Consider the following 26,528-nt stretch of genomic DNA (forward strand, 5'->3'; position numbering starts at 1 on the left):
GCCCCCGGCTGGGCTCGGCCCGGCCCGGCTCTGCCCTGCCCTGCCCGGCCCGGGCCGCCCCCGTCCCCGAAGGGCGCCGCAGCGATCGGGCGGGCGGTGCCGGCCGAGCCGCGATCGCACCGCACCGGCTTCCTCCTTCTCCTTCTCCCCGTGCCCGCGCCGCCGCCGCCGCTTCCCCCCCGCGCGATGGAGATCGAGCGGCCGCCCGCCGCACAGGTGAGGCGGGAGCGGGGCCGCGCCGGGGGCCGGGGGGGAGCGGGGGCACCGGGGGGGCCGGGGCGGGGCGGTCACGCGGGCGGCGGAGCACATGGCACCGCCCCGCCCCGGGCCCGCTGAGTCACGGCGGGGGCGGCGCTTGCGGCCCCCCCCGAGGTCTGTCCGTCCGTCTGTCCGTCCGTCCGACCTGCGTGGGCGGCCCCGCCCGCCCGCCCGTTCCCCCCGGGATGCCCGGTAAGGAGCCCGAAGCGGTGCGGCCGAGGGGCTGCCCTCGTGTGTGTGACCCCACGCGTGCCCGGTGCCTCCTCGGGGCGCTTTGGGGTCGGAAGGGGGCTGTGAGGTCGCCTGGCCAGACCGGGGGCAGCACCGCGTGGCACCAGAGGGATCTGAGAGGTCAGCTTGTGTGACCCCCGGTCTTCTCGGGCTTGGGGGCGGGCAGCGGACCCCATCAGCGGGTGTCAGGTCTCACGATGGGTGCTGGCAGCTGCAGCGTGAGCGGTGTTCCTCTGTAGTACTGCAAACCTGGAGAGCTCTGGGGTTCCTTCAGCGCATATCTGTGCAGTAGGTGCCGCACCGCGCTTTGTAACACCAAGTGTACTTCCAGCATACCGTCTGCCCTGCCTTTAGGGTAAAGTGAGTGGTTCCTGCAGGCGGTGTCTCCCTAACAGTGCCATGTGAACCCCATGCAGCTCGCTGAATACCACTGCCTGCCCTAGGCCGTGGCGGTGCCACCTGCCAGCAGGTTTCTCTGCCCCAGGTGGCGCAGTCCGGGCCTGCGCCTCCACTCAGTGGCTTCTGGGAATATACAACAGCAAAAGTCAAACCCATGGGCTGGATTCCTCATTAATTTATTCTTGCCCATACCATCCAGCCACAGCAAGTTTGTTCTCACTTCTGACATAATCTTGATGCTGCTGATTGCCATGTACCTGCTTTTGTGCCACCTTGCCCCATCTACCAGGAGTTCTCTGCCAGCACACCTAGACTTTGTCACTCATTTGCCTGGTTTATCAAACTCTTTACAGAGCCACCCGTTACGACTTTCCTCCCTGAGTTCAAGAGTTGGTGGCTTCTCCTCTCAAATGCATTCTGAAAAGGCAGTGTATTTTTTGGGTGGTAAATGGGTTAACTTCTTTTAGATATAACTTAAAATGTATCTGTTAAATGGGGAATTCAAATATATTTTCTTATAAATTGTTCCCTTAGAATGAAAGACAGGGAACACCGTGTTTAGTCCTTCAGATGTGGCAAGGCAGTGACTGGGAGGGGTGTGCGCTACTACAAACACCGTGCTGGCCCTTCGTCTTTCGTGTGCGTGGCAGCAGTTGTCATAGCACTGAAGGTGAACGTGGAGGACTGGGACTGCTCTAGCTCTGTAACCAGAATGTAATATTGCTGTTTTTTTGCTACATGCCTCAGTGGGAGTTAGCACAACTGCAATACCCTTGGGTGAGAATACTCCTGTTGTAGCGCTTTTCCTGTAAATAGGGCACATCTCTGTGTGCTGAGCTGAAGTGGGATGTTGCCTAGTACACACTAGTAATGCAGGTGTCGAAACACTTAAGAAAAAATGCACAGGAACATGTGTCAAGATGTTTCAAACCAAGTTTGTAAAACCATTATGTTCTCATAGTAGTTGTTTCCCTCTTCAGTAAACTTGAAGTTACTGAAATTGCTATGCGTGCTGCTTTTAACCTTGTAAGACAGAGCAACGAGCTTATCGGTTATCATTCAGTGCTGAGCCTTGTCAGAAGAACAGACCAAAAAGAACTTACTTTCCAACACAAAGAATGAAGCTATGAGCTGCGTTTACACTGAAGTAACACCAAATGTATGACGTAACCAAGCAAGCGAGTAATTGAGTATATATACTTAGGGTTTTCCTACCTACAGAACTGCCCAAAGAGTCTCTAGTGCAATTAGTGAACTCTTCAGTCTAGAGGGCTTTAAGCAGATATTACACACGTGTTTTTATGATGTGCTACATTAAGTTGTCAAGTGAATGGGTTTATTTTTGACTCCCTAATGGCCTATCATTTCCACATGACACAGATTATGTAGGCAATGACAAACAAGTGTACTGATCAGGCCTGGCAACAAGCCTTTGATTTTTTTGTTGTTTCTTAATAATGAGATTGAATAGAAGCATTGATTGATAGATGAAGATATCTGTAGAAATATCTATTATCATAGATATTAACTATTATTCTCTGAAGGAACTGAAGGCACGGGGGCTGTTTAGTCTGGAGAAAATGAGGCTGAGGGGAGACGTTATTGCTCTCTACTGAAAGGAGGTTGTGATTGAGAGGAGGGTGTTGGCCTCTTTTCCCAGGTGACAAGTGATAGGATGTGAGGCAAAGGCCTCAAGTTACACCAGGGGAGGTTTAGATTGGGTATCAGCAAATTCAGGGAAAGGGTGGTTAGGCCTTGGAGTGGGCTGCCAAGGGAGGTGCTGGGAGTCACCCCCCTAGATGTATTTAAGAGAGAGGTGGATGTGGTGCTTAGGGACATGGCTTAGTGGTGGACTTGGGTGAATGGTGGGAATTGATGGTTTTAAAGGTCTTTTTCCAAGATAAATGATTCTGTGATTCTTAAAATTACAGACAAGTGTGGCTGAGGAGGTAGATGAGAGCATCACGAGCTCTGTCCTAACTATGAATGCATTTATTCAGACCCTCTCAGTTCTTATGTGCTTAACCTTGGCGTGATGCTGCACCAAAAAAGGTTTCAGCAAAACCCACAAAACAATGCCTTTCAGTTAAACTAGTGGTAGATGTAATGCAATGCAGTATGTTCAGCTGAAACAAATGTAGAATAATAGGAGATGACCATGGCAATTCTTTCAGGAGAACAACTAATTGGGTATTTTTTGTAACTGTAATAAATGTCCATCATATGGACACTCTTCTGCATGCTCTCTTTGAAATGAGCTAAGAATTTACAGTTATATTGGAAATTGGTGGTAGTGCAAGAAGTTAGCTGAGTCAGAAAATGAGACGTGAAGAAGCTTGTGGTTAGAACCCAAAGTTGGAGAAGACTTTGGCTTTGGAAGTTTGCTTGAAAAATATGTGAAAGAGACCAAACTGGAATGAAAAAGAACATTCAGTATAAGCAGAGAGCAGCTGGATGATTTCGTGTGCTTTAAAGAACTTTAGACGTTTTTATAGGACTATGTGGGTGGTTAGGAAGGTTTGTGTACATTTCCCACCAGCATTCATGGGCAAAAATAAATTTTATCTCTCTGTCCATAACTTTTTTTAATTGAGAAAATAAAGATGGTACAACATTTATCTTAAGTAAGAATGCAGCAGGCTATATATACTCCTGAAAGCCAATGATATTGTGAAAATCATGTTAGATTATTATAGGTGTTGTTGCCCTTGAATACCCTTTTGATTTCTCCTAGTTCTTTTTTCCTCAAGGTCTATATCTTAAATTTGCAAAGCAAAATACTACTTGGTTGATAGGCATGCTACTTCTGTGATCCTGACTAAAATTAGTGTAGCAATAGTGCATTGAATGTACTTTGTTAAAGAAGTCTCTAGTACCTTTGTGGAATATGCTGGGGTTTGTGAGATGATGAGGAGCACTAGTCCAATTTCAGGAGTTGGACTTGATGATCCTTATGGGTCCCTTCCAACTCGGGATATTCTATGATTCTATCCTAGAAGTGGAAGGAGCTAACTGAAATACTTCTTAATTCAATTTCTCAGCCAAAGCAATTTGTATTCTTGGTTAATATCATTTTTTCCTATATATAGTAGTCAAATTTTGTTAGATTTGGTCCTTCAAAGTAAACAACCCCCAAAACAGCATATCCTGCCACAACTTGTCATTGAAAAATGTTTGCAGTGCATTGATTTTTTTTTTTTGAAGGAGGGTGAAAGAAGTTGATTGCAGGTCCAGAAAAGGGTGAGCTTACACAGGGGAGCAGGAAATCTTGTAGAAAATTCAGAAGAGAAGAGTCATGATACCGTGTGCATGTTCATAGCACTAGATGCATCCTTCATTGAAAAGGAGGAGTTTGTTTTTTGTATCTAGAACATTGCTTCTTTCCCTTTTTCTTTGAAATTAATAAAGATAAGCTCTATGGTGACTAAACCATTCACTAAAATTAGGCCAATTTGTGAAAGTGTGTTGTATTTACAGTAATTGTGCTGGCTGAGGCTAGTGCAGAACAAGTCTAGGCAGTAACCTGTTGGCATGGATTAAATATTAATCCCCTGATGCTGTGGTTGAATTCCAGCCAGCAAAAAGCCCTCCAGAGTCTCCAGGTTAATCACCTAGTTAAAGTTTGTTTTGGCCTCCATCTCACTCCAACCCTAAGTAACCTGTTATTCTAATACAACACATTCCTAGAGAACTTAACTGAACTGACAGCAAACTGCTTTTTCTGCTACAGGATATTATATCCAAGTTGGACTTTGTGCTATGGAATTCAACTTATGGTGAAGGGAAAATACAACACATTGGTCAGCTTAGTTGTTTTTCTGCAATAATCTAGTTTAACTGGTTTTGGAAACAATTCATCTGCTACTTGCGCAAGTCTTTTTCCATAAACCAATGAGAAGTCTGGTGGGAGTAGTTGGAAGTCATGACTTTAATGCTGTGTTATCCAGAGATGACTGATATACAGTGGTAAACTGAAATCCTGTTCAGTGTTGCTCAACAATAATAGCTTTATGGCATATTTGTTGATGAAGGCAAACAATTAAAGCATCCAATAAGAAATGAAGCCAGCAAAATTATCTGTAGTGTATAAAACTGTTAAAACATGAAAGGCTTATTTGAAACAGATATGGGCAATTGCAATTCAAGTAAAGACAGTCGTTTACTTTTTTGCTTTCCTACCCAGTACCTGCTTTCTGCACAGGAAAAGCAGTAGTAGTAGTACTTGCTAACTAATAGGATAGTGTGTGAGCTTTTCTACGGTGCAAGAACAGTGCTGGTACTCCGTGTAGCACAGTACTCAGTCAAGCACAGGGGCAGTTCTGTCCCTGGATTTCTTTGCTGTGGAGGTTTTTAGATATAAATTTCAAGTTTTTTCTTTACCACCTCTAGAAAAAGAAAAAAAAAAAAGAAAAATACATTTCCCAGCAGAGTGTGCCATTTTAATATTAATTTAGTTTTACCATGATATACATAGCCCATCAGTGCGCGTTTCAAATAGAAGCAAACTCTCTCAATCTAAATTGGCACCATATATTTAAATATTAATTTGGATAACCAAGAAATGTATAACAATGTCAAGTAAGGAGAAAAATATTTAGTGTATTTGACTCCTTCAGCGAAGAGGATTTGTCTTCATGTTATCACACAGAATCACACAGAATGAAGCGTGTTCTGTTCTCTGTCCTTAGCCCTTTTGAATACTTGGTAAAATGTTTGGTCAGTTTTCTGTAGCAGATCCTGACTTTTGCATCAAGTGTTGTGTTTATGCATGAGCTTTGTGTTCAGCTGCTAATTTCTACTTTAATATTCAGTTTAAAAGAGTTAAAATATTTCAGTATGTTGACCATAGAAATGTTGGAAAGCTTACAGGAGCTATTAAGAGTATTAAGAGCTCTTAAAGTTAAGTTAGCATTGTTTTATCAGCAGAGTATAAATGCTCCTTCGTGGTGTATTGGTAATCCCCAGCGCAAATACGGATTGGCAAAATGGTATTTGAGAAAAATAGTTAGTGGGTACAATTTATATACTACAGATATGTTTGAAGTCTTTCATTACCTTAGCTTTTTTTATTTCTGATTTTGGCCTGATTAGCTGCAATTTTTGCTTGGGAAGAAGGAATATATAATAACGTTTATTTTTAGTAAAGTAATTGGAAAAGCAGTATAAGTGACTGTTAATGTCTCCTATCTTTCCAGCTAAACTAAATCACTTCAATAATTATGTCTTTGTTTTTGATGCTATTACAGTAGTGAGGGAGTTGAGACCACCCAACTTTGCACTTGTTTTGCAGAGTATTAAGACTTTTAATCCCACTTCTGCAGTATTACTATAAGCAGTGAAATTAAAAAAGACGAGAAAGGAAAAACTTCTCTTAAGTTTGATGTTTTAGGAACAAGTTGTGTACGATCAGTTTGAAATGATCGCTTTCAAACCTTTTAAGGAAGTATCTTCTGTATGGCTATGAAACATAAAAATAACAAACTTTTCTCCGTTGGCCTCACCTCTGTCTTGTAGTTTCAAAGTTTTATTGCTGTTTGCTGTATTAGTATTACATGCTGTCTCTTGTAAGTATGAAAAAACCCACTCATGGAGACCGCTTGCAAAACGAAGTTTGCATACTTGAGAAATTGACTCAGAAGGAGCTTGGTTGATAGCCTGCCTTTGAGAAGTTTGTTTTGTGTTTAAGGGTGTGCCTATTTGCTGTGTTTGAAATTAATTCCCATTAAATACTGAAGCAGCTACTTTTCTACGACTGAGTTACATGAAAAGTTGCCGTGACTTCGATTTGCTTCCTGCTCAGGTTATCACTGTGTGAAGCCATAAAGAGCTATGATAAAAAGATCCCCAGGAGGGTCGCTTGTTTGAACTCTTAGGGTAAAATTAGTATCTCCCTACTTACTGCTATAATTAGAGTGGAGCAATTCCTGTACTGCTTTGGCTGTTTGAAGATCCCTGCCGTGAATTCACAGGCAGCACGTGGCTGATGCATGTCTGCTGGTCCCACGTAAAATGGCGGCCTTTGCTCCACAGCTGGTATTTGCTTCTGTGCCACCCGGGCACTCGGCCATTTCTTCTTTCTGTCTTCAGGAATTGTGTCCTTGAGTTGTGCCCTGTTGGGTAAGAAGGGTGAGTTCTGTCCTAAAACAGGGTATTTCCAGTTAGATCGTGTGCAGTTGTATGACCAGACACAAGTTCCCCAGTCAGTTGGGTAATAAAGTGAGGGGCAAATGTGGGTGGTGGGGTTGGGCAGGCAGCTTTGAGGGTTGATGCAGCTCAGCTGGGTAAGATTTCCAGGAGCTTCATCAACAGGAGAACATGGGAACCTTAGAGGCAGAGGCCATGGTGTCAAGGTGAGTGCACCCCACCCTAGCTTCTTACACTAATACTCATCTTCACCAGTATCACAGAAGTAGTGACAGATAAATCCCAGTGCAGATAATGCAGCCATTAAGTGGACTGTAGGTCCTGGTGCAGTTGTCTGTGATTTATTTAATGCGAGGTGCATGGACACATTTGCTTAAAGCTGTTTTATAATGCTGAGTTTTTATTGGCAAATTATTTTTTTTTCTGCTATAGTTGGGCTTCAAGCAGGTCTGTGTGTCAGCTGTGGAATTTCTGGGAGATTGTCCTGCTGATACTTTTAAAAACAAAACTTGTTTCAGAAGTTTCAATTTTTTTTTTTTTGATTTAAGATACTTAAGGATAAGGATGTTTAGGTGTCTCATACCTGCGTGTGCTGAAACACAGTAACTTCTGATACTATACTTTGTAATTTGTTTTGGCTATTTGAACTAGAATATAATACAGTATTATTGGGTTGATTCTTCAGCTTGTATAAGGTGTCGTGACTCTGGACTTCTGTGGTTCTGTGGAATGTTTTCCAGCTTGATTTGTGATCCTTTGTGATCTGCCACATTAAAAATATAGGCTGCACAAATTCCACTTGGGAATCTTTGCTGATCTGATAACCAGCGTGAACATCTCTAGATATCTATCATCATCTCTGTTTCTTTTTGCTGGTAAACTGAAGAATGAAATCTAATTAATGAAACTGTTAAGGGAGATACAAGAAATCACTGAAGTACTTTAAATTATTCTGAAAAATGGCGTGCTGCTAGGATTAGAGCCATAGAATTATTTTAAATTCAAAATGAAGCTTGGGATGAGAGTTTTTGATAAATTGTGCATGTATGTGGCAGAGATGATGAACAAGGTCTTATAAAATGCAAGTAGTAATGACAGAATTAACACTGAATATCTGACTTTGTGAGTAATGATTTACCCTAACAAGATAGCAGTCTCTCATTGTCTGAATTATTTCTGGTGTAGAGAAATTGTGGTCTTGCCTTTTTTTTTTTTTTTTTTTTTTTTTTTTTTACAGGCAGTTTGCTGTAATCTGGTTTTCCCAGTAGTTACTGAGGCATAAGGAAGTAAAGAAGGAAGTAAAGTGTTTTGGTCAAAGACTAAAAACTGTTTGAGATCCAAACCTGACGCTTTCTTTGAATTCCATGTTTTCATGTGTTTGAAGTGATCTGCATTTTTCCTTTTTGCTTAACAAATGGATTTCAATTATATCTGGAAAGCAATTAAATCTTCTGTAATTTCTACCAGAAAAAAAGTCACCTGTAAATGCTGATTTTAGAAACAGGGTGCTAAATAAACTTATTTTGTTTAACTGGGGGACTTGGCATGAAAATTCCAGTTTGGCGGCAGATATGCAGGACAGTTACTTATTTTCTATTTGACACACCAACCGGTTGCTGCCCTTCAGCTGCTGATAGATACGCCTGCAGTGTGCAGGGATGTTTCACCCTGCCTTTAGAGATTAGACACTTTCTTCAGAGGCAGCAAGGTAAGTCAGTTTCTTCTCAACCTCTTCTGCCATCAAAATGGGATCGTTGTTAAGGATTTCCTTTTCATTTTATTATGCTGGTTAGAGTGACTTTTACAACAAAAAACGTGTCTTACTCGAATGGCGTTAGTGTAGTTTACCCCAAAGCCCAGCTGCAGAAGATGGCATACAGAAACTTAGAGGCAAAAATAGGCAAGATACCTCCTTGGACCCACAGCTCCAAGGAAGAAAGTCCTTCTTCTGCAAAGCAAGGAAAACAGAAGGAACACATGGAATGAATTAAGAACTTTGAACATTGTCTCTGGGGTTGGTCTGCTGTTGGGACGGCTCTGCCTTGACTCACCACCACCTCCTTCTGTGCCGATCTGGGAATACCTTGATGGCAGAGTAGAGGAACAGAGAGCAAAGGTATCTTCGGTTCATGTTACAGGAGACGTTAAAGAATTCACGAGGGCATTTGATATAAACTTCAGTAATTTTTGTTGTGATGATGCAGGTGGAGGGGAAAGGACACAGGTAGTTTGGATACTTAAGCCAAGGATATGAAAATAGTTTATTTTCAACTGTTTGCTTTTGTTCCAGGATAAAAGATTTACTATGCTGCTTCATTGGATACAGAGTAATTGAAAGTGTAGAACTTTTCTGAAGGAAAAAGGAAGTTTAGCACTCTCCCTAATACTCTTGGCAACCTGTTTTCTTTATCAGAGTTCAACATTCTCCTTTCAGAAGCTGCAGTGGAATGCCTTATCAGGCCGCAGCTTGTGGGCATGGGAGATAAAACTTTGCAGCTCTAGAAAATATCTAAAATGCTCTGTGTTGCCCTCCAAACTGTTTGTACAGAGCACCCCACCAGCACATGCTTAAGGTTTTAACTAAGATAATATTTATTATGTAAATATATTGCTTTATAAATGTTCAAAAGATCAGTTTTTGTTGTTTTTTTTGTTTGTTTGTTTGTTTGTTTTTCAGATAACAAACCCAGTTATCAACTAAAAATAAATGTTTAACGGGCAACACTGAATGGCTTTGAATTTAAAAGTTCTTGATTTTCTTGCAAGCTGAATAGCTATCTCCTCTGCCCTTCATCCTCCCAAATATTTAATGTTTGTTAATCAGGAGCATGTTTGCTTATAGGTGGTAGAGGTGTATCAATGTTTATTATTCAAGACAAACAGTCTTGTTTTGGTCATTGTAGCTGCTGGTAGAGGGTATGAGGCAAAATGTGTCAGGGATTGGCACCCACCTTGGTTTCTCAGGTACATCTATTTGATCAGAAGGCTGAAGGAGGCAGCCCTGTTAAAGCTGGCTGTATGGGCTGAGAGCCAGTGAGCTGTTGGTCTGGGTGGAAGGACAGAATTATCGATGGCTGTGTTTGGGGGGGGGGGGGGAGTAGGAGGGGGTGTTCTTCGAGGGCATGAAGAATTATTGTGTTTATAGTGTTTGGTAAGAGCTTTAAAACCGTTTACCTTTTCTGGTTCACGTCCTGGAAGATGAATTAGCTTCTCTTGCTTTCAGAGTTTATAACGTGAGGACTACACAGGAATTTAAAAAGTGAGGGGTGGATTGCACAGCACAGATAGCTTTACTTTCTTGTACAGTGTTCAGTTCCTCAGTGTTTACCTTGTTTAAGCAAAAGCCATCCTTGTATTCAAAAATGATAAATCGTCACATGGACGTGTGGCATGGTGGCCCTTCTTGGCATTTCTTGTTTTAGTTGTTTAATGGTGTAAGACCTTCAGGTTGGAAGAGTTTTCAGAAACCTTCATAGGGATTAGTGATTTTTAGAGGATTGCTTTTTGTTGAGAGATATCAATGACAGTGCTTAAGAAAATGAGCAAATAAACACATCCTTGCCTCATTCTGTGGGAAAACACGTCATGCATCTCTGTGGCTGAAGGAGGGGGAAAAGCTGTACTAACTCTTCATGCAAATTTAATCACAATTTCTATGATGTCTTGTAAATTTGGAGAAGGCATTTTTGGTCATCAGCATGCAGTTGAGCTATATTGTTATTTACTGAAACTTCAGTATGTCATTAATGAAGGTTGTGCATGGTGTCAAATACACCATTTAACCGTGAATTACTTTGTTGGAAAGGTAAAGTGTTACCACAGAAAAGCTTGCCATGCTGGGCTCCCTTTCTCAAATCTGTCGCGATCCTGTTGTTCCCAGTGGTGAGCAGTTGCATAGCAATGTATTTTGGCCTTTTCTGTCTTTTTGTTCCCTCACAGAAACTAAATTGCCTTTCCAAGTATATTTGACCCACAAAGGTGTTTTGTACCTGTGCCCCGTAGAGTTCAGTGGGAGGCAGGCATTGAAGCACTGCCAGATGTGGGGTGCTGTGTATGATATGGAGCAAGGTATAGCTCAACGCCTCTGCAGCAGCGTAACCGTGTGGGTGCTGAGTGTTACTGTCTGCTGTGCGTGGGCACGCTGGGCATTACTGTGTGCTGATTGACGTGTTTTCTGGAACTGTAACTTAAATATAAAAAGGAAGAAGCAACAAGACAAGAACAATGTAGAGCTTTGAACTGGGAAGGCAATACAGAGAGTGGGTCTGGTCAGGCTTGGGTGCTATTGGGCAGTACTGTTGTACAAGTCGTCTGAGATCACAGAGAACATCTTGGTAACTTCCAAAGCAGTGAATTTACTTGGTAATTACCAATCTCAACAGAACAGCAAAAGCTCTTGCTTTGTGTCCAGGCTACTCCTGCAGGCTGCTCTGAGGATGAGGCTGACAGATCAGTCCTGCCTCAGAAATAGGGGACTGGGATCCTGTGAGTTGTGGCAGGCTTCTTTCTGTCCAGTTAATGTTTTTGTTACTTAGTCCTTAAAAGTGTACAGTGCCTCATTAATATTCTCTTAATGGAGTATTTTTAACGTAAAACAATCTCTTATTTTTTGTTTACCTTTGAATTATTACTTTTTATTCTCAGGCTCATATTCTTAAGGCATGACTTCTAGGTTGATGAGCTGTTTGTGTGGTTGAGTTCTCTGAGTTTGAAGGCATCCTTGCTCTTTCCTCATCGGCTAGGTTTGGAAGCATGGAGGAGTTTTTGTGATGTAGCCCTACGGGGTCAATTTCTGAAGGAGGGCTGATGGATGCGTGCCGGCAGTGCAGTTAGTGAACCTCCTTGCTTTTCTAACCCACACAGATATCCCAGTTGTTTGCCCTTCTAGTTTGGCCCATAAACAACGACAAAGTTGCTTATGAGATCAATGGAGTGAAACTTGGTGAGACAAGCTTCTTGTAATACTAGAGCATACAGTTTCCATATCCAGGCTGTTGTGTAGCTGTAAAAACCCATCTGGTGCCTGTCCCCATAACTTGCCCAGCCATCAGCAAAATGACAGCTTAGTGTGGGCCTAACAGTAAGATTGCTTTTGAGTAAAAACTTACAGCTCAAGAAAGAGTATAAGTAATTCTTGAGAGTATTTTGACCCATAACAGATACTGTGTTCTCATGTTCGGCTTGAAACACACTTTTCCAAAAAATTTAATCCTAGTGAAAGCAAAATAGTGGCTAATAGTTTATAACCTGAGGTTAATACAACCTTATAAATGTTATTTACAGTTTAATTAGGTTCTTTTCTCCGTTTCTGTGTCCATGTTTTCTTACTTCCCGATTAGTTTCATTGGACATAAGAGCATGTTATAATTTGACTGGGTTGGGTTTCCCAGATGACTGAGCCATTATTATAAGCAAATCCTCTCCTAGATAAACTAATGAGCAGTGTCCGCTCACAGTACATGCCTGGCTGGGAACAGCAGGATAGCTTGAAGATAATTGTTTAACAGGTAATTGTTTTCCAAGTACTGTAGGTTCCATATACAAAATGAATCGGGACACAAAGACTTCTCTGTTACTATGGTTGAAAGATCAGCAGTACTTTCAGATGCTGTTTATTTTTTTTTTTTTTTTTACATTATTTGTTACTTTTATGTTTGTTTACCTGTTAAGGATATTTTTGCTGTATGAATGAGAAAATCCATCAAATGCCTTTTTTTTTTTTTTTACGGTAAAGTTTTTAACTTGTGGGAAAAAAAGCAAAGCTATTAGGACCAGCTTTTCCTGAAATGAAATAGACTTCTGGCTGGCTGCTATTTGAATGTCTTTCAAAATGGGGTTACGTGGTGCAGTACATGGTGATTAGACAGCAGCTAGAAATTAAGCCACAACAGAATCACTCATTTTACTTGCTGGGGCAGCAGAGCAGAGTTTTGTTGATGAATCAAGCATGTAAAAACAAATACACAGCCTAACCCACTCTTTTATAAAACAATCCCATTTTTTTCCCAGCCTCATTATGCAACTTGTGCAATGGATTGTAACTTGTATACATACTTTGTGTGCTTATTGACTTAATCATTTTGTAATGCTGCTGGTGAAAGAGTAAAGAAATTGCAAGTAAATGGCTCTGTTAAGTTGAAAGGGATTCACAATTTGAGTAGAGGGGGCAACAACACTGGTATACCAGCCAAATACACTGCAGAAAAGTGAAATTTAGATGAACACAATGTAATTATGATCTAAAGGGGGAAAAGGGAAGAATGGAAACCATCTGACTGAAACAGCAGAGCAAAGAGAACATGTCAGATTCATTGCTTTAGACACTCATGTTCCAGAAAGCAGAGTGGGACTCCAAGAGATTTAGGATGAAGTTTGAAGAAGCTGGATGACACCCATAACCACTTTTGGCTTTTGCTTCGTACCCAGGGTAGTACTTATAAATATGAGCATAGTTAGAGTTAGTAAGAAAAGTTTATTGTCATCAGCTTACAACATTAGACCTCACTCTGTCATTTCCTTTAGGCTAGGCAGAAATAAGGGGATAGAATGCAAGACAGATTTGGCCATGAATACTAGAGAATAACTTTTGATATCACTCCTTATTTTGTTTGTATAATATCTGATTTTTCAGATTAAGACTCTGTGTGCTGCAAGCCATGGAAATGAGTGTGCTTGGACAATATTTTTTCTTGAAATTTCAAAGATTTTGAGGGATGATCAGTAGTGGGATAATTCAGCCCCTGGAAATCGCATCCTCTATATTAAATTCAATTAATGTAAAGCTACTTCCTAAAAATTGACTAGACAACTTAGAAAAACACAGACGCTTCTGGAGCGTGCAAGAAAGAGTACCAAATATCTTTAGCAAGGAGATCTGCAGTGCTGAGGAAGAATCCCCTCAGCTGTTGTACCAGAGATGGCCACCTCAAGGCGGACCAGGCATGGGGGGGCAAAGGATGCGTATATGTTTGTGACCATGGAGGTGGATGAGCTGGAGAGGAGGATGCCACCACTCCTCCTGCTGCTGGGCACTGGACTGTGAAGGGGTGCCAGCGGCCTTCTGTGTGTGTTCAGTGTTTTAAGGAGGGGCATGGAGGTGGGGGTGGATGGATTTTGCAGAAGAGAAAGCTATCGTTGAAGTAAACTGCTATGTATGCCCCTTCTCCTTCTCTTTGCTGTCTTTGTGATGTGATTTTCATCACTGGTGGGCTTGCTCTACTGCTTGCGTTAGGAGTTTGCAGCTTTTGGGGTTAGAATGAAGGTAGACCTGGCCTATGCATTAATGACCATAAACGTCCTAAAACAGCTATTCTTTATGGCAGTTGCATTCTCGCTTGTTTTACATTCTTCAGGCTTAAAGAAAGCTAACTGTATTTTCACAACTGTTGGAGAATATATAAGGTATGTTTTGTTCCTGGCAGTTTGGAAAGCTTGCTTGCCATAGCATGTATCATATGGAAAACCATCACATTGACAGCTGTAAGCAAAACCAGGTCTTAAAATCATTGCCTTTGTTGTTACCATTCTTGCAAGAAGGCACTTCAGGTGAAATATATAAATCATCCACTTTTCAGAGGAGTTATTTCTGGAGCAAGGGTGGCAGGGCCAGGGGTGGTACAGGGGCAGTGGCTGAGTATCGTTTGCAGAGGCAGATTGTCCTGCCTGCTTGTCTGAACCTCTCCTGGTCTGTGTCAGAAGAATCCCAAGACAACACTCACTGAAGCTTTCTTAAGAACACTGGGCAATCTAGCAGAGTGGTTTTTCAAGTGATTTAATTTATAAGAGTATATTCTGCTGATTTGGCATTTATTAGGAAAGCTTGCTCGAGTACAGTGGGAACTACAGTCTGAAATACGAGATGTATGTTAGGAGAAGACAGAGGCTAAACACTTCTAGCTAATGAAATACCAGAACTTCTTGTGTTCCTGGCCTGGCAAAGCACTCTAGAGCTTTCTTCAGTAAGAAAATGAAATTTGTGTACAAACATTTATGTTTCAGGGACTGAGCTTATTTCATCTGTCTCTGTTGGGGCAGAAGAATGTCGCAAGAAACATGGCCAGCATTTTTCAATGGGCTTGCTTATATAGACATGGAATGGAAATTCTCTTACAGCACTTGTTCTTTAAAGCTGTGGCTTTCCAATCCTTTTAGAGTAATTTTTTTTCCAGGTAAGCCAGCCTTCTGGGGCGTAGATCTTGGTCAGCAAACTCTTTTTAAGGCAGCCAAAGATTAATGAGGGCTAGGAAGACAAATGGGCATCAAGAAGCTGATGCAGGCAATACCTGAGATGTACTGGTTTAGTGTTGGGCATACTAGTAGTGCTAGCGGCACAGGTATGAAGGACAGAAGAAGGACCACTCCTACCCAAGCATGCGGTTTGCTCCTATGCTGCCTGGAAAAAGGTCTTGGTGAAGAATGTGGGACAGCAGGCAGTTCCACAGGGTGGTCAGGGACTTGACCTTGTGGATTCACGAATCACAGGTTGCTGTCATGTGGCATTCTTTGGCAGCCGTCTGTCCTGTCACGTTCCCAAATCCTAAATCTAGACATCTAAAATTGATATTGTCCCTCTGCCCTCCAGCATAAATAGCTTCTGCCATTCTTTTCCCCATTTTTAAGTGCTGTTTTTTCATGTCTCGAATTAACTTCTGTTCTTCATGTTTCCAGTTGTAAGGCATTGAAAATTTTGGGTTAGCTTTCAAAACTCGTTGTTTGTAAAAACTGAAAGTGTTGGGATAACTTTATCTGCTTTCTGTGTTTTCTCTGAGTCATGGGGCTTGTGTGTCCAGGGTTTTTTTTCTGTAATTGACTTGCAATTAACTAAGTAGTTTAACTCAGTGAAGAACTGCCAGACTGGAAAATCTGGAATATAGAAAAACAAATTGGTAATTATAGTGATTTTGGAGGTCATATGAAAACATCAAATGATTTATAAACCATCCTTAAAACCTACTTGAGCAAAATCAGTTCCTCTTGAGGATAATGAAAGGAAGATGTTCAGCCATTGCTCCCACTGCTTTTTTTGAGTGAATGCTCAAGAAGAATGCTTCCAGCTCTGTCTCTTGGACTTGCATTGTTACCTAATCCCCTCCCTTTCATTCTTGTCTTGAAGTATTTCAGGACTTTGATCTTTACTTCCTAAACAGTGTTTTGAATACAGCAAAAATTTAACATGCTTTCTGTTTGTTCCTTTCCCTTTCTGGAAAGCAAATGGAAAATGGGTTATATGTTGCCAAGCTCTTTCTGTGAATAAGCTGTAGGAGTGTTTCCTTGCTTCTTCTGGGATCTTCTGAGCTCCCTGCTGGATGCAATATCCATCAATTCTATTGCTCTTTCTATTTATTCATGCTGGTATGTGAATTTTTCTCTTATAGTTAGGTGCTAAGGGATCATGGGAAAGAAAAAACATCTTTGTCTGTTGAGAGCTGTTGCTAATGTCCCAGTTTATATTGCAAGAGGCATGACTTCAAAAAGTAAATGTGCCAAACCCATGGATGTGCTCTGTATTAAGGGGATAGTGAACAGATTGAAAGCTCTGTCAGAGATAGCAGATTTTCTCTACTGACACTTGGGCCACTGGATGTTTCCGCCTTGATGACTACCTGTAAGTGGCTTATAGTCCAAACAAAAATGAAACCAGCCAGATAAAGCAAACAGACATGAAATGGAAAGATTAGCATTTTATTTTAAACCACAAAAGTAAGTCTAAGAAAAAAAAAATAATAACACAGGGTCCCTTTGTTTTGTTTACTCATACTGCAAGTATGTTTTCTTAGGAGCAATAAGAGTTAATTGTCAAACTTTACAACGTAGTCAGAGATTTTCTCATAAAATGTATAACAGACTCTGCCCAGATGGCAAATGCTGATATGTAAATCTAAAACATGAAAATTTCCATTGGGGGCCAGATGGTGGCTTAATGTGAATTGTTTAACATTTATGTTTATCTTATTAAAACTGCCTTTATAAGTCCAAACTAAGCTATCAATGTGGTGGGAAGAGCATATCACTAAATGAACAAAAAAGCAAACCATGAGTTCGAGGCACCTCTTATGTGGATCACAGGAAAGCAAAACGTGTCCTCTGCTGAGAGGTGGTCGTCTTCCGTTTACAAAATTGTGAAGAAAACACTAGAAATAAAATCACTGCTCATCTGCACAGGAAAAATATTAAGCACATGTTATTCTCCCAGAAGATAGGAATAGTGGGCAGCAGTAAGTGCATTAAATACCCTCATGTGTTTCTCCTCAGAACCTGGGGCTCAGGGGGAAGGAGCCGAGCTGTGGTGCAGGGGGAAGCAGTGCGGCCAAACCCCCGCTCCTCGTGCTGGGGAGGGCCGGCTGTTCCCGGGCCTCCTTTGGCTCCTGCCAAAACAACCACTTCCTCTGATGCAATTCAAGAAATTACACAACGGAGGAAAGAACAAACGGGCACTTGTGGACTAAGTCACATGAGGGGCTGCTGGCGCCTTTACAGTAAATACGTGGGATATTCAGGAAAGTGGTGAGCGGGGCTTCGCAGTACAGTAGCCAGCAGCTGTTCAGGTAAATCCTCCACAGAATTCCTCGTGCACACGCTGAGCTGGGCTACAAACCTCTGCTGGGGTTTCCCTCCCTGTGAATCTTCTTGAGCCCAGCACCTCATGTTGAGTCATCCAAAAATCAGAAGGCAGCTGTTGCACAGGCAAGAACTAAAACACCTCTTACTGGCTTTAGTTAACCACTAAATACAGTAACGGGCATCGAATACACGGTCACTTCTGTGATGCTTTCACGGTGAAAGGCTACAAATGCTTCAGTGATAACCTAAAATAGGGTGCCTGCATAATGCGGGTACATCTGTGTGTGTGTGAGTTCTCAACAAGGCTGAGAAATAACTGGAAGTGGAAGGCTGTGGGAGGCCGAAGGAACAAAATTGCAAAATATTTTCTTCAGACTGCAATTTCTTTTTTAGTTCTTTGCCATCACCTCATGCTGGGGGTGGTGAGTCACCCATCAATGAATCACTGGTCATTGTTGACTCCATTAACTTTGACCTGGGGCTTTGGCCTAGTGCCCAGAATTTTTTATTTTCTTGAAAGGGCTAAAATCATTGGCTGAAATTATAGATAAGTGTTAGATGACAGGTTATATTTAAATCAATTTGATGATTTTAAATATTAGCTTTCTGAGCAGTAGAACACTTCCTCCATGCAACCCATTCATGTGAAGAGTAATGACTCGCACTATTAGAATTCAAGGCCAATGTTGCTGTATCTGTGTAGAACTCTCCAAGATGGAAACAGCAGGACTTGTTTCCAGTTATAAGGTGATCATTAAAAGCAAACAAACCTTTTTGGTCTAAGTGCCACAAGAAGAAATACATTTAAAAAATAAAAAAATAAAAAAAATGCTTCTGACAGTCATCTTTCTGAAGTGCAGAGCCACGGCGCTGCTTAGCAAAGCTCTGAGATTAGCCAGAGTTTTGATACTGAGCTTCGTACGGGGCCTTGAAGGGCGGCAATACAAGTTGGTCAGTGCTGTGACATTCCTCAGCCAACAGCCTTGGGTCCTGAAGAGAGACAAGCGTGCTTGCTTCCTTCCCTCAGTTCCAGGACAGTGCTGAGCGCGGTGCTGCAGCTTTCCAGGGGCGGCGTGCAGCTGCACCATTCCGCTTGTCCAGCTGCCGTCTGCAGAGTGCTCTCACCCCCCGACAAGGCAGCCCCTAGAGCTCCTTATTTTGCTAATGAATGCATCCAGTAGCTCCTAAATCCTTCAGCCATGCTGTGCCTTAAGGTTTTGTATTAAGGCAATGTGGTTTTCTTAAGGAAAACATGCTATGCCTTCTGTACCTCTTTTTTGATCGCTTGTGTGTTTTGTGATTTAAAGTGAAACTGCACAGCAGTTCTGCTATTTTTGTGCAGTAGTCTGTTGCAACTCAGAGAAAAACAGCTCCTTTAATTCACAACCTCATGCATTATACACGCACACACGCACAAATCTTTTGAGTCACATTTGTAATGGTGCCTTGTAAATGAATAATTCAGAAGTGAGCCCTAAAATCCAGATCCTGCAGTTTTATCCAGAACATATTGCAAATGCTCTGAGCCTAGGAAACAGTTTTGAATCTGCTGCAGAAGGAGACAGTGAACAGCTGGTAAACTACTGGCCCTTAATGAAGCTATACCATATTGTAGCATCTCCAATTACTGCAGAACTTAATTAGTTCATTTTACCCTGCCAATCTGGAGAGACCAAACATTGTCTTGGGCAGCCACTGCAATTATTTCAGCTTCTTCATGGCTGGCCATTAAGTTTGGTCTCTCCCAGCAAGGTATATTAAATATGTCTTAGATTTGAGAATTGCATTGTTTCATAGATACTCTACATAACTGCCTGATTTTAGAGAAAAGTCATTTTTTAATAACTGATGGAATAATTCATGTGACGTGTACATACGAGTGTTAGTGGTACAGACTTTGTAATGAAGAAAAGACTGCCTTGGTTTGTAACTCTTGTATAGAAGTGGTCTTTTCAGATGGCAGCATGGCGTGACACTTAGGTCGCTTGGCTTCTCTACTTGAAAATACTCTTGAGAGAAGAGAATGTTTTAGTTTGATACGGTGGCAAAATTAAATCTCTTGTTAGTATAAAACTGTTAACTGGGTCAGTAAAGTTCTGTTCAAATGAAATATGCAAGGAGGGTGTTGGTCCCTCTTCTCTGGTGACAAGTGATAGGATGCAAGGAATTGGCCTCAAGTCGCACCAGGGGAGGTGTAGATTGGACAGTAAGAAGAATTTCTTCACTGAGAGGGTGGCCAAGTGTTGGAATAGGCTTGGCTGCTGTCATGTTTTTGGCTGGAATCGAATTAATTTTCTTTGTAGCTGCTGTGTTTTGGATTTTTGATGAAAGTTGCAGTGATAACAGCGATGTTTTTCGTTGTTGCAGAGCAGTGCTTACACAGAGCTGAGGACTTTCCTGCTTCTCGTGGAAGGGAAGTGGAGGAGTCCACTGGAGGTGTTTAAGAGACACGTGGTCCTGGCACTAAGGGACATGGTTTAGTGATAGGACTTGGTAGGTCAGGTTCATGGTTGGATTTGATGATCATGAGAGTCTTTTCCAACATAGATGATTCTGTATTATTTGTAGTGTACTAACCCGGTAAGAATGCCTGAGACTAAACATTTTTGTGCGTTGCTGCTAAAGGGTAATTTTAAGAATAACAAATTATGCCAAAAAATCAATGTTGCAGGCACCAGCTAGATTTTCTTGTCATTTACCTAAATGACAAATGTGGCTACCAAGTATTAAAATTTTCTATCAGCTAACATCCAGATTAATGATTTCTGAATGTTGTTTTTACCTTGCAGAAGAAAGTAGTCCAAACATCGGCCCTTAACAATACTGAGCTCTTAAACAGTTCAAGAAAAAAATAATAAATTGGACAGAGCCCAGTTGATTAACAAAATTTGACACCAAGTTTATACTCAGCTCCAAACCAACCACACTTACAAGGTCAATTTAGACTAAGCTTTAAACTACAAATTTTTAGTAATAGTGTTATTAATGGTGTTTAATTTTACTGTGATAGTATGTCAAGTGGTGACTTTGAAACCAGGTTATTCTCCAACTTTGTAGCCCTGTTCTGTTGATCTTTGAGATTAATACTTAATACCAGCATCAAACATAAATATTTTAAAATGTGTTTTGCAGTATGGTTATTATAGCTACTTCAGACAGCCCCCTATAATGTTTTTAATCAGTTTTTACTATTTCATTAGATAGTGCTGAAAAAAAATTACACGGGCAAACTTTTTAATTTATATTTCTTTGTCTTTTTTTTTTTTTTTTAACTTTGTTAATGTGATGTAATTCCTCCTATAGTTTCATGTTTCCTATAAGATAATGTATTAAAGAAGAATGTATTTATCCTCTGGCTAGTTTGTGTATCACCTTATCTGTTTTAACAAATTGCTTAGTTTCCGTGAGCCTGTGTGGGGGCCACCGCAACCAAATCATCATCAGTTCACACAGTTAAGGTCATATAGAGACATCTTTTATTTAGATAAATTTTTAGGATTAAGAGAATAAATCTCGGATACATGAGTCTACATGTTTAATACAGAATTTAAAAGCTTTCTTATTGTTCTAAATGAGTTCTTCTGGGGAGGAGGCTTGCTTCAAAAAAGCATTTCTATTACAGGACATGAACTTGATTGACATCCTTTGGAGGCAAGATATAGACCTTGGGGCAAGGCGTGAAGTTTTTGATTTTAGTCAACGACAGAAGGAGTATGAACTCGAGAAACAGAAGAAACTTGAAAAGGAAAGAGAAGAACAGCTCCAGAAGGAGCAGGAGAAAGCCTTGCTGGCTCAGCTGGAGTTAGACGAGGAGACAGGTGAATTTGTTCCAGTTCAGCCAGCTCAGCGCATTCAGTCAGAAAACACTGAGCCACCAATCACTTTTTCACAGGTAAACTCTAATTGTGTTTGTGAGCGTGTTTCAATCTCTTTCCATCCACAGGAAGACGTAATGGTAATGGTTACCTAAAATGAATTTGCATTCGTTGGTGTAATGGAAGATTCTTCAGTTATTCAAAGATAGTGACATGTTTTTTCATAACTTTCCTATTTAGAGCACGCATACTTCAAAACCAGAAGCAGAGGCCTTGTCCTTTGATGACTGCATGCAGCTCTTGGCAGAAGCATTCCCGTTTATAGATGATAATGAGGTAAATGCTCACTACAGCGGTTTCGTGGGTGGTCTTCTAGGGGATCAGTTTCACATTTTGTCTTCACTGTAATATTATTTTGTGATATGATTTGTTTTGTCCCCAGCCAACTCCGACTAGAATAAAGCAGCGAAGTAGGCTTAAACTAGGGCTGTATCAGGCGCGGGTGGCATGGTGCTGTTGTGAGTCCTACTGCCAGGATTCAGTGTATAGTACCAGCTGATGGCAATCATGTCAGTTACTGCAAATAACAATAGCAGTTTTGCAGCTTGTTGCAGCGAGCTTAGTTCAGCTCTCTGAAGTTAGTGTATTTGGGTTGCTGCATTTTGATGTACTGACCCGGACTATATGATGTGTAAAGATAAGTCCTTCATTGGTCAGTTTGTACTTTTTTCCCGTTTTTGTCTTTAATGTAAAATCTGTCACAGAAATACTTTTATATTACCCCATTATTTACAATAAATGCTTTTGTTAAGAAACACCTGTCTATTCTGCAGAAATGGCTGAACAGCAAAACCAGATTTTTGTTTGGGGAAATTCTAAATGTATGTGTGTTTGTTCAATGCTCCAGGCTTCTTCAGCTGCATTTCAGTCAATGGTTCCTGCTCAGATTGATAGTGACCCAGAGTTTATTTCCTCTAATCAAACTCAGCCACCTGAATCACCTGGTATAGTTCCACTTACTGATGCGGAGAATATGCAGAACATAGAGCAAGTCTGGGAAGAATTATTGTCCCTTCCAGAGTTACAGGTAAAAGTTTAGTATGATACGCATCTGAAAAAAATTGCAGGTTATTGCAATAGAGTATGGTATGTCAGATAATACAGTAAAATAGCATCTTAAGCTGTGGTGGTTATGGCTAACGTGTTGCACCCTATACTTGTAGGATGTCTGTAACTGAATATGAGCTTTAATTTTAAAAAATAAATTGAAGAATTTATAGGGCAAAGGAAATAGTGTTTCATCAGAAGGCCTTAATAAAACACAATATATCTTCCCAGCCAGAACTTCCCCATATTTGACAAACCCTTGTTTGCATCTATAAGCAAGCTATTATTGCACAATCATAATTGAAATTTCAGCTGCTTAAAAAGGAACATTTTTGAATTACAGAATGTGAATTGTTTCTGCAAGCATTACTGTAAATGTCTTTTTTTTCCAGTGTTTAAGTAGATTGAATGCAGAAATAACCGTAAATGATTTACACAACCTTTATCTAAGGAAAAGATTTTGTGAAGATAATAGAACATATAGTTAGATGTATAATTATACTTGACTCTTAACACATGTAAGCAATAGCTATATGTAATGCTAAATATAATATATATAAGCTATATAATATAAAAGCTATGTGTAACGCACATGAACTGAATATTTCAGAGGAACAACAGACAGCTAGAAAATCACTGACATTACTAAATTGTGCATTACAGAGGGCATCTAGTCTGATTTTTTTTCAGTATTTTCTATTTCTCTTTTATTTAGATTTGACTATAAAGTTGAGCAAATTTATTTTCATGTATATTATTGTAGAATATTGCCATTCTTTGGCATGATGTTGCCCTATGTTATGCTGTTATCATGAGGTGAATGCTTGGTGGAATGCCTGTGAACCCAAATTGTATTTAAATTTAGAGGAAAAAGTGATTGCAGGAACTGCATTCTTCCTGCCATCCTACATTTTCCTGTTAGTCTTTTCATATATTTCAGAAATTTCCTAGTTTTCTAATCTGCGGTAGGTTTAAAAGCCCCAGATAAGTTGCAAGAAAGGACTGGCTCTGAAGAGGCAGATGAAAATATTGTAACAAACCAAACTAAAATTGTCTGTTGTATTAATTCTGAATAGTAGTTCAATAATCTTCTGAAAGTAAGATAATTAAATTGAGGGTGTTGCCTTTATGAGCTGTGTTTGAAGGGGAAAAAAGCTCTCATTCAAAACCTTAGCTTAAGCCTTGCATGATCCCTGGTTAAATAGTTGGTGTGTGGTCTCTTCTTAAAAGAAACAAACATTTGGTAGTTGCCCAATTCTTTGGGGACAGCAGGCGCACTCACTTCAGCTTCAGTTAAGAAACTGCCACGCTGTTGGAAAGAACATTGGTCTTGTAGCCAGTAAAAGCCCATTAATGTAACAGCCTTAGACACTCGCACTGACGTTAGCCAGCTTAACTAAGAGTATGTGGGGTGAGTTAATGTTTGTAAGGTTTCATGCTTTTTTTTTTTTTTTTACTTCATGGAGAATGACATTTCTCTGCAGTGAACAGCTGCTTCATTCAGTAAATCCTAAAAGAATCTTGTCTATCAAGAAAAAGGGATCATCACATAAAATTAAGTTAAAGATTGCTAAAAATACTTTGCTACGAATGCTGAGTAAGTCTCATTCAATTATTGTACGTTTGCTTTACTGAGGCTATTATTAGCAGTGGTGCTTGTGAGAAGTTCAGACCTGACTGCCCCACAATCCCCACTGGCATCTTGCCATGACAGGAGGGCTCTGTGCAGTTTCCATACAGCAGAGTGTGTTGGGATGGATATCAGAGCCTCCATCCAGACGTTTTATTCTAAATAGTGTTGTTCAGAATAAGTTGATTCATACTCTGCTTAGGTATCTATTCTTCCTAGATTATCTCCCCACAGTACAAATACGTTCTAGTCATCTAGGTTACAGCAGTGTTACAGTACCCCATGTGCACGTTGATGGCTAAAATATTTAATGGTTGTGGATTCTGTAAAAAGATTTTATCATCAATTGGTGATGTGTTGTTCAATTCCTCTCTTACATTTCCCATGCAGTGTCTTAACATTGAAAATGATAACCTGGCTGAGGTAAGCACAATCACAAGCCCTGAAAGCAAGTCAACAGAGATGCACAACGGCTATAATTACTACAACTCATTACCCATCATGAGAAAAGATGTTAACTGTGGTCCGGATTTCCTGGAGACTGTTGAGAGTCCTTTTCCCAGCATTTTGCAAACAGAAGACAGCAGCCAGCTGGTGGTGAACTCTTTAAATAACACATCCACCTCAAGCCCTGATTTTTGTGAGGATTTCTATACCACCTTTTTGTATTCAAAGGGGGACAGTGACGTAGCAACGACAAACACTATCAGTCAATCCCTTGCAGAAATTTTAAGTGAACCTATTGATCTTTCTGATTTCTCACTGTGGAGAGCTTTTAATGATGAACACTCAGAAACTGTACCAGAATGCAATGATTCTGACTCCGGTATTTCACTGAATGCAAATTCTAGGGTAGCATCACCTGAACACTCTGTTGAATCATCTGCCTGTGGAGATAAGACTTTTGGTTGTAGTGATTCTGAAATGGAAGACGTGGATAGTTCTCCTGGAAGTGTGCCACAGAGCAATGCTAGTGTGTACCCACTGCAATTCCAGGATCAAGTACTTTCTTCCGTGGAGCCAAGCACTCGACCACCTAGCTTACAATGTACAAACACACCAAAGAAAGACCCTCCTGCTGGTCCAGGCCACCCCAAAGCACCGTTCACAAAAGATAAGCCTTCAGGCCGCCTTGAAGCTCATCTCACAAGAGATGAGCAAAGAGCAAAAGCTCTGCAGATCCCTTTTCCTGTAGAAAAAATCATCAATCTCCCTGTCGATGACTTCAATGAAATGATGTCTAAGGAGCAGTTCAGTGAAGCTCAGCTTGCTCTTATTCGAGATATACGCAGGAGAGGCAAGAATAAAGTGGCTGCTCAAAATTGCCGTAAAAGAAAACTGGAAAATATAGTGGAACTGGAGCAAGATTTGAGTAACCTAAAAGATGAGAGAGAGAAGCTGCTTAAAGAAAAAGGGGAGAATGACAAAAGCCTTCGTCAAATGAAAAAGCAACTAACCACCTTATACCTTGAGGTTTTCAGCATGCTACGTGATGAAGATGGAAAATCTTACTCTCCTAGTGAATATTCACTGCAGCAAACTAGAGATGGCAATGTCTTTCTTGTTCCTAAAAGCAAGAAGTCAGAGACTAAACTTTGAAGGGCAGCACAGCTGGCTAGTGTTCTCCGAGTTACTATTTTTGTACCATTATCCTGATAGCTTTTACTGTGAGGTGGAATGCAGAATTAGGTAATATTTTTCAAGTAATTTCTATGCAATGATGATTCTAAAATTAATAACTAAGTTTAAGGAAGATGCAAGTTTAATAGTGTAATGCAGATGGATGTATGCAAAATTTGTAATCTCACTTTTTTAACAGGCATTTCTTCCTTTTAGCACCACTTTGAGTAGTTTCCATATATGTGTAAATACTTAAAGATACCATATTTATATACTGTTTCTATCTCTTGTTATAGATTTGATATATATATATATATATATAAAAAATGATTTTAGCCTCTGAATATAATTTCTTGCAAGACAAACAGTATGGCTTCTGACACTTTTTTAAAAAATAAATATGCAATAGTGTTTCCCCTTTTTCTTATGCATTTATATTTAAAATGATTTTAATTTAGTATAAAAGTTGATACTTAAGTGTTTGATTTTGGTTTGTCTTACCAGTTTATTAAACTTTTTTTCCACTCTACTTTGTATGCATTTATTTCCCTTATGTAGATTATTTGCTGATTCAGATACTCTCACTTGTTTTCCAAGGATAAGTCTTCTTGCAGCAACTATGCTTAATAACCAGAGATGTATCACACAACATTGTCATTGTTGTTAGTACTTAATCATGATTTTAACTCCTGTTTGGAAGGACTGTGAAATCTAAGTTTCAAGTGTATGCTAAGTTTACATAACTTGTTTTGCTCTTTGAACAC

At 40.5% G+C, this 26,528-nt stretch overlaps 1 protein-coding gene across 4 annotated transcripts; it reads left to right on the forward strand.

The window, feature by feature from the left end:
* NFE2L2 (NFE2 like bZIP transcription factor 2) lies at positions 1-26,184 on the forward strand. Of its 4 annotated transcripts, none has more exons than XM_082763452.1 (5): positions 1-216; positions 21,215-21,484; positions 21,648-21,743; positions 22,315-22,494; positions 24,535-26,184. In XM_082763452.1, the coding sequence occupies exons 1-5, from the start codon at positions 187-189 to the stop codon at positions 25,741-25,743; spliced, it is 1,785 nt and encodes a 594-aa protein (XP_082619578.1). In that variant the 5' UTR covers positions 1-186; the 3' UTR covers positions 25,744-26,184. The 4 variants fall into 4 exon arrangements, with proteins under 4 accessions (XP_082619578.1, XP_082619580.1, XP_082619581.1 ...); XM_082763454.1 differs by lacking the exon at positions 1-216 and adding an exon at positions 303-450; XM_082763455.1 differs by lacking the exon at positions 1-216 and adding an exon at positions 471-609.
* Positions 26,185-26,528: the final 344 nt, after the last annotated feature.

Source organism: Aythya marila (assembly GCF_965140915.1).
Source record: "Aythya marila genome assembly, chromosome: 6".
NCBI classification, from domain to species: domain Eukaryota; kingdom Metazoa; phylum Chordata; class Aves; order Anseriformes; family Anatidae; genus Aythya; species Aythya marila.